The sequence below is a fragment of the Scatophagus argus genome, chromosome 7 (genome assembly GCF_020382885.2).
Source record: "Scatophagus argus isolate fScaArg1 chromosome 7, fScaArg1.pri, whole genome shotgun sequence".
Taxonomy (NCBI): domain Eukaryota; kingdom Metazoa; phylum Chordata; class Actinopteri; family Scatophagidae; genus Scatophagus; species Scatophagus argus.
This window is the reverse complement of record NC_058499.1, coordinates 14,190,212-14,202,232: the sequence shown is the minus strand read 5'-3', so window position 1 is coordinate 14,202,232 and position 12,021 is coordinate 14,190,212. Positions and strand designations below refer to the sequence as shown.

Sequence of the window (12,021 nt, the reverse complement as noted above, 5' to 3'; positions counted from 1 at the left end):
GTGTAGAGGAGCGTGAAGTAGACTCTGATGTGGTCTGTGAACAGTTATCACATTTACTCCAGGCCATGGACTGTGCAGCTGGTTTGTTAAAGCTGACTGTATGTAACGTTCTCCCTCCCTCTCTCCCACCCTCTTGCACACTCCTCCACCATCTTCTGTCGTTACTCTGCCACCCTCCCTTTTTTCTTTCATGCTCCCTTTCTTTCCACTTTTTCCTTGGCCCAGTGGCTGTCTCAGCCACATCCTCTCTGACCCTCCCTGCTTCATGCAACCTCAACCAACTGTTTACCTTTTATCTTTCTCCCTCGCTCTGCCCCAGCTTCCTTTTTTCTTACAGTGTCTGAGAAAGGGGCAGGTATGGGGCTGGCTGTTGGCTTGCAGTGGATTTCAGTTGTGTTTGTGAATGTCCTCATGTACAGCTTTATGGCAAGGACTGTTCAAGCCTGGCAGATGTTTCAGATACATGCATACGTTGCAGTAGATCCGCGCACACATTTCTCTGTATAGTCATGAATTATTCACTTTGTTTTCGCTGGGCTGGAGCACAAGAGATGGGGTGAGAGGGGATGTGGTGAAAGAGATCTGAGCTGAACAGAAAAGAGGCAGTAGCTGTAAGCTGAGGCATGGGAGCTAGACTCCTTATAATTCTAGTCCACTCTCTTAATCTTCCCAAGCAATAGGTGTTAGACAGAGAATCAGGACTGCAGTGTTAACCTATAGGTGCACTCATAGCTCCCAAATGTTTTTAAGTTACCTCGGGTCTCTAAACAGATATGTCATTGCAGTATGCTGCACACATTATAGGAGATGCACTTGAATTTGGTCGCTATACTATTATAGGGACAGATGATGATCCATGATCCATCCCTGGGCATGCCAATGTAATTTCTTCAGGCCAGATTCAAGGTCCAACTATTTCATTAAGTTGTTGAATCAGTGCCAAGTAGTCATCATTTATTCAGTTTATACCATTTTCTGTAGCACAGCATTGAGTTAAACATATGAAAGAGGGTGTAAAAAATTACTCATGCAGTGCACATATGATACATTGATTTTCTTGGTTTCTAGATTTATCAACTTAAATGGTGGAAAATAGTCACAACAATTTCCTCATGTCCCAGAGAATATTATATAATTGCTTTTGTTCGACCGATGGCCCAAAACCTCAAATTATTCAGTTTTTGTCAAACAGTGAAAAGCAACAGATCCTCACATTTCAGAAGCCTGAACCACTAAATTTTTTAATCTTGCTTGATAATTACTGAAGCAATTAATCAAAATTGTTGTCTTCTTTCTTCATTCATTCTTTTACTTGACCAAACATTTCAGCTGTAGTTGAAGAATTACACACATACATGTGAGATGTGCCTCAGTCCGAATGTAACTCTTATCCTTTAAACTGCACTCGTGAAAATTAAGATGGAAAGAGGTTTAATCAAGTTGAATACAGAAATTTGCTGCATTTAAGCCCATTTCCCTGTCTTTTTCTCTTTCCATTTGTCCAGCCAGATAACTTGTTTCTTGTATGTAGATCTCTTCAAGTGCTGGTGCCTACACAGTTTATCCATGTATGATGCAAGCAGGGTGAAATCCCTCCCTGGCCCTTCCTCAGCTATCTCGGAGAATCAGTGTTGTTTATTGGCAAGATATCGTAAGTCCTTTTGCCACATTCCCAGAACTTAATCCTTATAATTGTCTGATTTGTTCTAATTTATTGTGCATCTTGTGAAAAACTTAAGTGTTGCATTCTGGCTGCCGATATTAAGAAATACACAACTCAGCAATATCTTAATAAGTATGTGTTGAAATTGTTAGAAGTTTAGTTGAGGCAGTTGTATAGTCCATGGAGACAATTTGGCCGGTGCTGTGATGGCACAGAATTGCTTTATAAAATGTGAAAATTGAGCCACTCGAGGTCTTGGTAAGAGTTTATCAATTTTCCTTGCCCTAAAGACCTGGCAGGCCAAAGTTGCATAAAGGTAGAGTGATCTGCTAAATCCTCTAATGTATTAGGACTACCTGCCGTGCTCTCTCTCCAGTGCTAATGGGATTACATACTGTACAGTTTCCAGCAATGGCAGAGCACTCACATGCAGTCCTCTGTAGTGCAGGGAGATACGTACAGTCCATCTGCTGCTGGCTGAATACAACATGTAGGCTACAATTTTCAATGAGAGAACAATAACTAACTTATCTTAACCTGTCTTTTAATCATGCGATAGGTTTCATTTTGTGAGGCAAATATCTTTCAGCCCAGGTAAACACAGCTTATTAGTAAAGACACAGCTCCAAATTAGCACGCTGGTATCAACCCTCCTGTAAGTTGAGTCTTTCCACATGGTCATTGAACGTACAGGCTAGCAGCAGGATTTGCTTTTGAACTCATTACTCTGAGAAGCTCTCAGCAGGAATCTGGGGCTTTTCTGATATAATGAGGTGATATTTTGGCTAAAACTATCATCACAGGAACTCCAAAGAGACATGCAGAAAATTTACAGGAGGCATAACCACTGGCAGAAACTCTACCCCCACATACATATGTGGGTGCATACATATTTGCATGTGTGTGTCAGTCCACATAATCTCCAGAGCTTTGTCCCTGAGCTTCCTAACATGCTGGCTTTAAATTCCACCCAGTAAGAGAATAAATGCAGTGTTGGGGCTGTCAGGTCAGCTTGAACAATGATGGCGCTGTGAACACAATGTGGAGCACAGCAGTGACTTAAGATCACAATTAATAATTTACAGACCTGCCACAAATGTTTCATGGCACATTTTCCTTGCATGAGAAGCTTGTTGAAATGGAGGGCTTTAACTATTTAACTATTTGTCTTACATACCACATGCAGGTCAAGTCACTAATCTCTTCTGATAAGCATTCCCACTGTTATCTCGAGTTCTGAGTTCACTTTCATATAAAAGTATGACCTGTATAGGCTGGACAGTGTAAAAACAACGCTCACAGACTGTGAACTGAAATCAGATCAGATCAAATCAAATCAGATCAACGCTAAACGCGGATCCATTCTCAGGGTTTCCCAGTTCCTGCATGATGAGTACTCCCTATGAGAATGACCCTCAGTGAGAAGAACTCCCATGAAAACTTCACTTTCCTTTGGCAACCTGCTTTGCTTGTGTGTTCACTGTGTTTACCAGAGAGCCATTTGATCAGTGACCCCTCCACCACCACAGACAGATAAAGTGAAGCATGAAGGCCAAATTCTGCACCCACATTGATCTGAGCAAACAGGCTCCCCTGTGCTGTCCTGACGTCACCACAGTGTCAGTATCTCACAGCAGGCAGCGGCGTCACACTGCGACCACTGAGACATCGTGTGCATTCGAGTTCATTTTTTAGGTGGCACCAACGATGTGAAGCTGCTTCACATTTGATGAATTTAGCATGTTAAAAGTAATTTGCAATGTCAAACTAAAGTGAAAATGAAAAAATCTTTTTGTATCAGCAGTAACATTATTTAGGTAATAGTGCTGCGGTCAACCAGTCTTAGAGATCCAAATATTTTTATGCAGATGTTGAGTAATCCTACCCCAGCTGCTGCTCTCTGTCTTCTGTTGTATCTATTTTGTTGTATTTAAAGACTAAATGTGCCTCATTTTGTGACAAATTGCATTAGGATAATCTTTTCTGCATATCAGAGATTAGAGTTAAATAATTTTACACCATTCTATGAATGTAATTTCTTTCTTTATCTCCTCATCTCTCCTCAGTTTTATTTCGAAGTGGCCTTGGTACTTATCTTCACTCTTTGTTTTTACCCTTTCATCTCACTGTAATCTCCCATTACCCCCTCCTCTTTGCCCGTTCCCTCTCTGCCACCCTCCTTTCCCAGCTTCTCTCTCCCTCCTTTTTCTCTCCCAGGCGAGTGATGCATGCTATAAGCAGTGTGTGAGCGAGAGCCATCGGTGTGTGTGTGTGTGTGTGTGTGTGTGTGTGTGTGTGCTCGCGTGTGTGTCTGGAGAGAGAGAGAGAGACATAGACCGAGCCCCTAACACGGAGCATGCCTCTGCGTCCGGCAGCCGGCAAACATGAGCCACCCAGCCCTCCACGGCAGGACCAGCAGCAGCAACAGCACACACACACACACTCACACACACTCACACACTCTTACACACACGCAGCAAACGGCAGCCAGGGGGCCAGCTCTGACAGCGGCAGCTCCCGGGAAGAGGACAGCGGCGTTCCCTTTCCTGTCGGTGTTCCTGCTTTCTGTCCCGGTACAGAGCGCCGCCACAGTGCAAGAGCACCCATGGAGGAGCCGACCGGCAACACCGTGGTCATCCGCATTGGAATCCCAGACCTACAACAGACGGTAAGAGCTTGTTCTATAGCCACTGCTGGAGAGAGGATAAGAGAGGGAAGCTGCCTCTCCCCCTCCCTCTCTGACTGGGAGCTTTTTACCTCTCTTCTGCCTGCTTTATGGATTTTGCTGTATTTCTTTCAAACAGCTTCAGCTTTCTAATTTTTATCTTTCTTTGTCACCCTGTCTTCATCACACTCCTCTCTTCACCCTCTCTGTTTTTTTGGCATGCATACTTGGCTATATTTACTTGCTGGTTTCTGGGGGTTCCGCTCCCCATCGCTTGTTCCACTGATGCTTCCCTAATAAATCTACCTCTTCATTAACTGGGCTTCAGCTGACATTGACAACTGGCCACTTAGGGTGAGAGCGGGAGGGGGGAGGGAGGGGGTGGGAGGGGGGTAGGAGGGGTCGGGGATAAAGACGGCTATGAGAGGCATTGTAAATCCATGAAAAGACACAAAGTAGAGAATCAAGATTGTTATGCCTGAACAGTGAAAGTTTACCTCAACCTCCGTCTCTCTCTCGCTCTCTCGCTCTCTCTCGCTCTCTCTCTCTCTCTCTCTCGCTCTCTCTCTCTGCTGTTGCTTTGTGTCCAGACAGGATAACAGATGCAGTCCTGCGTTCATAAAATCTTTACGCTGAAGTTTCCCTGCATATGTAGCCTGTGTCCTTGTAATATTGCAGTCACTTAAAAAATGCAAAACCGTTAATTTGACATTGATCCTTTCCTCCCTTTAGTTTCCCATTTTCAACACAAAATCACTATGTATGTTTGTTTGCTGCAGAAGGTGGTAGTGTATGGGGCAATCCTAAATACATACATCCTAGATAAGTTTATTACATTCTGCTATTGTAATTCATATGGATTCAGCAACAGCTATGAGATCGTTTTTGAATAATTGTTAGGGCTCTTTAATTCTTAACGAATAGCTGTAATAGTCTTTCTTTTAGTTGTTTTAAAGTAAGTACTTCAACCTTACTGTACAGTAAGGACAATATTCCCATTAAAATGTCCTTTACAAGTCACAGGTTAAAAATATCATGAATAGAAAGTGATGGCCTGGAGCTGCACATAAATGCAGAAGAAGGAGAAGAAGAAGCATTTGAGGCTTCATTGGTTCACTGGTAGAATGATTTCAGGATGTTATCAATTCATCCCATCTCTCTCTCAGCTCTCACTCTCTCTCTTTTTCTCTCCCTCCCTGTTTGTACCATTCAAAAGATCACACTATTAAAACAATACCGTGTGGAATCAGCACTTCTCCTCTCCCCCCTCCTCTTCTACTTGTACATTTCCACTGGACACTAATGGTATTGCAAAATGCAGATTTAACTTTTCCAGTCACTGCATTCTCAAGCTCAGGTACTCCGTTGGCTTTCTGGAGGTAGACTTAGATTTAGTGTCCTTTTGATTCTTTCCTCAGACATTGATGGCAAAGGCAAGAGGCTGCCTTTGTGTTTGTTATTGTTGATTACCTCATTGTTGTTTGCTACTTGGCTGAAATGACCCATTGTATCTTCCCGAGGCTTCGGCACTGCATGCTTGAAATAAAGACAGGAAATAAAAGGAGAGCATTTGAAAAGAAAGCGGAGTATTCCCCTAGGTGCTGCACAGTCACCGTCTGTGAACAAAAACGGTTTTCAGTCATGCTGAAAACACACACACACACACACACACTCATTCACCCTCAGCACATGCCCACATACACATTCAAGCAAGCACATACATATCATATAGACACACACAAAGTTGTTCTGTATTAATGCACACTTAAGCACACCTGAACGTACTCTTACATGCATGCACACTCTCACACACACATGCACACATGCTTTTAAGTCCCGATCCCATTGCCAAAGGACTTCCCTTAATGTGCTTATGTAATGTAAAGTTGATCTGATTGTTAGTTTCACTTTCAAGGAGTCACATTTAGTTCACTATAGGGACAAATAAGCAAGAACACATACAGCACGACATTGTCTTAGACAGACTCAAAGCATGCCAGGCAAACATAGAGGCAGATGACAGATGGCCAGAATCTGACAGTTTGAATCTTTTATGGAGCAGTCAGAAGTGACTTGTGTGTACTCTGAGTGAGCAGGAGATTACACTAGAATAGTCCACCCAAAGCAGGATTACACACCTCCTGCTGTCTTTCAAGCCTGGATCAGGAGAATGAAGCACCATGCAAGATAACACCAGGCAATACTTTTCCTTTTCAGCAGGAGAGAAGGGAGGAGAGAGGCCTCAAGTCTAAAATGGCTTAATCTTCACACTTTCTTTTTCAGTAACTGGCCTCTTGTGTCTAATGGCCAATTTCTTTGCTAGCTAATGAATATGAAATGTTGGTATTGTATGTTTTCATAAAGAATTTTCTTGGACGTGGACTGATGTGCATGATACACTATATGGACAAAAAAAATGGGACACCTGCCCAGTGCACCTAAAGGGACTTCAATGATATTGCATTCTGCATAGACATTAATATGGAATTGATCCCCCTCTTTGCAGCTATAACAACTTCCACTCTTCTGTGAACGCTTTCCATGAGATTTTGGAGTGTTTCTTTGGGAATTTTTGCCCATTCATGAAGTAGAGCGTTTGGAGGTCACGTACTGATGCTGGATAAAAAGGCCTGACTCACAATCTCTGTTCCAGTTCATCCTAAAGGTGTTCAATGGGGTTGAGATCGGGGCTCTGTGAGGGCCAGTAGAGAAGGGCCTTCAACAGAAAAGGATTCAAAGAGCTTTATGTCATTACCGCTATGTATGTGCAGTACACAGAGCAATGAAACAGCATTCCTCCAGGATGCTATGTGGTGCTGCACAAAAGACTACACATATTACAAGGACGTTCCACAGACTGTTGCCACAAAGTTGGAAGCATAACATTTTCTAAAATGTTTTGCTATGCTGAAGCATTAAGACTTACCATCAGTGGAAGGGGCCGAGCCCAGGCCCTGAAAAACAGCATCATACCACACCTGAATTCAGTAATGAAGAGGTGTGTCCCGGTACTTTTGTCTTTATAGTGTATTTTCAATCTGTCACTTTGAACAAGATGTTAAGAACTAGTCGACACCCAGTCTATGTAAAATGTGTTCTCAGTGTGTTGTGGGTAGTGATCTTTTCAGCATTTGCTGAGATGTTAAATTGGAATAAAAAAGTGGTGGTGGAAATGTCAAGTGCTACTAATTTGGATTTAGATTTAGCTTACTCAAGTATGGGCTTTTGGTTTGAAATTTTGTTAATTCAGACTTGTTGTCTAGGCTCAAAATACTTAAAATATAATTACTGGTAAAATGAGATGGTGATTTAACTTGTGATTTAGACCAAGACAAGTCCATTATGACATAAACATGTTACCGAGTCCTCCACGCAACTTTAACTATGTGTTATGTCTTGGCAGTAGGAAGGTAAAGTTGTATTAGCAGTCAATACCATTTATTCATTCAGACAGTAGGACAAATTATTTGAAAAGATTGTGCTTTTTTCGGGCCATGGGTATCATTTGTCATTCATCATATCTAACTTCACCGAAACTCTATTTCTGTGATAGGAGCAAAAAGGGACAGCTTCCCAATACTGGTAATGGGTGTCATTCATCTCTCAACAAAGGAGAGGGAGACACTGATATAAATAGTCTGCCTCACTACTCTTTACCTGCATTCATCTTTATTTTTCATTTGGTTCTTTTGTCACCTCTTTTACATTCTCTCTCTTAATCTATTCACTGATGTCCCATCCATGTCAGTATGTGTCCTCCTCAAGTCTGGGTACTCCACCATAGTCCTATAAGTTTGGGGATTCTCCAGGTTTGGATAACCATTTGTTTTTCAGGCTATTAAAGTCCATGATTTCAAATCTATCGTTGTCAGTTGTACTATTCTCAGCCAACCTGTCTCTTCTCAGGAGAAACCGAAATAGATGGCTTGGAGGAAAGACAGCCCTTATTACATAAATATTTTTCTGTGGCCATGTCTCACATACTTAGGCCATGTTGTTCCTGCTTGTGTCTTATGCCTTTATAGCATGTGCTGAACTTTCTCAAGGGCATGTTTGCTTTATTTGCTTGTAGAATCTTGGGTTGAATCTTAGTTGTCCTGTTTCCAGGAAGAACTATGTGGTTTTTTATTTATTTATTTTTTAAATTAAATTATTAACTGTATCTCCATTGACTATTCAGTTCCAGTCTGTCTGTCTGTGAGTGGCAGATTCACCTCACTCTCAGCGTTAGGTTGGGAAATAAAATCAGTGAATCAATAAAAAAGATGTCTGAAAACGTCTGCTGTCAGTCAGCTTTGTGAAGGCAGTTTAGCAGGCTGCTCTCATCTCAGCTGCCCAGGACCTGCTACTGACAGACCGCTCCTGCTGTGGACAAAAATGCAGGCCAAAGTCAGGGTGGATTGAAAACTATTATCTCTGTGGTGATGTTAGCAACACTGCTCAGTCACATTGCGTGACAGAGCATGACTATGTCCACGATGTGACAATAATTTCCAGGTGCAGAGAGTCAAGAAAGAGTCCATATCTTGGGCTTCAGTCCATATGATATTCTGATGCCATTCCTACAGTTTGAGGTAAAATGAAAGTGTTGTTTTGCCTTAGCCACCTAGTGTTGGAGCCTGCTGTTAGGGACTGATTCAGGAACCAAAAACCATTACGTTTTTTGTTTGGATTCCTCCGTACTGCTTCTCGAGCCATAATGACAAAATTCCAAGACAATATATGAAAACCCTGGTCATTTATTAGGACAATAATGGCTTGAAACAACCATAGATATGGATATAGATATTTATGCCATGGAAGAAACAACATAGGAAAATCTTTACCAGTTGACAAATACATGTTCATTATAATTTCACAGTACACTCTATATCACTGTATTGAACAGTCTATGTCAAACCACATGGGCACTTTGTAATCTGATGAGAGAAATTACACCACAGTTTTGTCTTTTATTGCTGTGTGATTAACCTACACTACATAGACCAACGTATTGGGTTTCCACTAGATTTTGGAGGGTTTCTGTGGGAATTTTTGCCCATTCATGCAGTAGAGCATTTGTGTGAACAGGCACTGATGTTGAACCAAAAGGCCTGGCTCACAGTCTCCGTTCCATTAAATCCTTAAGGTGTTCGATGGGGTTGAGGTCAGGGCTCTGTGAGGGCTAGTCAAGTTCTTCCACACCAGACTCATCCAGCCATGTCTTTATAGACTTGCACTGGGGCACAGTCATACTGGAATAGAAAATGGTCTTCTCCAAACTGTTGCCACAAAGTTGAAAACATAGCATTGTACAAAATGTCTTGGTATGCTGAAGCTTTAAGATTTCCCTTCACTGGAAGGAAGGGGCCGAGCCCAACCAAGAACAGCCCCATAAAGAGGTGTGTATGGATACTTTTCTTTATATAGTGTGTTTATTCAAGCAGAATTTGTACCCAAAATACTACGCACCATGCAGTGCTGTGAGTTACTTGAAGAAGGTACAAATCAAGTCAGTCTCTCACACTTCATGCATCTGTTGTTGGATGTCTGCTGATGTGCTGGTGACTGGTTCCTGTTCTGGGAGAATCTGTGGCCTGCTTTCTGATCTGTTACCCACTGAGCATCAATGTTTTGTGATGATTGTTTCTCCCACATGCTCTTACTGTATTTTTCAGGTTTAGCTCTTGGTAGGTCTACACTTACTATATTTCTGCACTGCAGCTGGTATTGCGCTGTAAATCCTTTCTTTGCTTGAGATCAGAACGTTTATCAGTTTGGCCTGTGCTACTCTGGTGTGTTTTCTTAGTCTGGCTGCCAGAATCATCACCTTTGTTTAGCAGTCTCCAGAGCCTCAGCTGTGGACATCCCACTGTTGTTTCTTCAGTAGCCCCACTTCTTTCCAAGTTATACTGTATCATGCTGTCTTGATTTTGTGGCTACATCTCTGGGCAATTGATTGGGAAGGTGACCACCATCTATTTCTCAGGTATATCATAGAGGTCGTGGTATTTAATGTCTTTAATGTTGAACATCTTTTAATCTCTTACTGTTTTCACACAACCTCATTGACTAATGAATCAACAGTGTGTGAACAAACCAATAGAATGGTGTAGTCAACTAGATGGCTGTGCTGATTGGAAGGAACACCTCATTTGATTCTTGTGTGGGTGACGTATTGTTAACAATGCAACATGAGTTATTACATGAGCTAGTGTCATGGAGACTGAGAGCCGAAGCTCAAGGCCACGAAGAGTAAATTCAGAGTTTTAGTTATGTCTAATTATTCAGAAAAAATCTTCTCTCGAAGTCCAGTCGAATCATCGGCAGGAGACAGGATTCTGAGCAACAAAGACTTTAATGTCGACAAAAAGAAGAGCAGTTCACAATGCACACTAAGTACACATGATGGGCTCTGAATAAAATGGCTGGAGGCTTCACCTTATACACCTTAGGGTCTGGACCTTTCCACGCCTATTGTCCATCCCTTTACCATCTTTATTTTTACACCATTAAGTCATCTTTTGCCCTGGGTTGGCTGGGGACTTTCCACAGTCTTGTACCTGCTTGTCTATTCCTTGGCTGTTTCAGGGGTTTTCCACTTATTTTTTTAATCACTTCTTAAGCACAGATTACACCAGTATTTCTCTTCCCCAGGCCTGCTTCCAGTTTTAGCCTAAGTTGCTGACATCAGACATCATTATTTCCCGGCCTTTTCATATAATATTTTTTTTTAAATCATTTTTTTATGCAAGATTACAATCAGATGTTCTTTTCAGGCTTACAGGGATCATAATGAGGTTACATAGACTGTGTTTTACTACCACAGACAGTGTTTCTCTATCTCATAAACAGTTCACAACTACACAGTTTTACCTTCCGTATCTTACAGGCCCATAGACAGCTGTACCTTTTTAATACAGCTGTATCATGCTTTTTTCCAATCATAATCAGAACAGGACATGACTACTTCATGCTATCATAAAGCATTGCATACTACAACTTTAGCTCATCACAACTTACTTAGAAATTATTCCACACTATATCCACACTATGCCAAAAATGAACTCTGAAAATCTTCAATGCAATATTGTGTTTTAATGGTGCAAATGAAGAAATTCACAGGCTACTTCGGGTCTTAATATAGTTTGCAGGCTGGGAAAATGGTTTAGTGATTGAGTAATTTAGATTGTGGATATTTATTGTGATAAATAGATTGTGATTTTTTTTGTTTGTTTGTTTTTGGTCAGATTACCCATCCCTGCTGATAGACACATCGCATGGGGCATAGTTGAGTTGATACATTCACGGTGGTCGATCCACAGTGTATCCCATCCTGCTTCTTTACCATCTTATGTGTACCTGTGTCTGTTGTTGGAAAATTGTGTATTTGTTTGTCTGCCTGAAAGTTCTTGTTCTGTGCAGTGCAGTATGTATATGTATAGTCATTGTTGCATGTCTCTCATCTCACTTTGATTGCCTTCAAAATAATCCTTTTTGGTCTTTTTCTCTCTGCTTCCTCGCTCTCTTTTTCCACTGTCTTTTATTCAGCCACACTTCATGTCTTTCTCCCATCAGTCTGACTTAAGTTTTACACACTACAGTGGTTTGACGGTTCCACTAAATACGTGTTTCACCCCCTACACACGCACGCACACACACACGCGCGCGCACACACAACCACCCAGAAAGACTGACATAAGCAGTGTTGTAT

The 12,021-nt window shown here is 41.7% G+C and overlaps 1 protein-coding gene across 11 annotated transcripts in view; it reads left to right on the top strand.

The window, feature by feature from the left end:
• Positions 1 to 12,021, top strand: part of shank3a (SH3 and multiple ankyrin repeat domains 3a) — a 156,544-nt gene that overhangs the window by 19,470 nt on the left and 125,053 nt on the right. For 10 of the 11 annotated variants that reach the window (XR_006843901.1, XM_046395041.1, XM_046395040.1 and 7 more), the window contains one exon: positions 3,881 to 4,331. The exons of the other annotated variant lie outside the window; for it this stretch is intronic. Coding sequence is in view for 9 of the 10 variants with exons in the window: in XM_046395041.1 (XP_046250997.1) it covers positions 4,020 to 4,331 (312 nt within the window). In the remaining variant the exon portion in view is untranslated. The remainder of the gene's footprint in view (positions 1 to 3,880; positions 4,332 to 12,021) is intronic. 11 annotated transcript variants of the gene reach the window in all.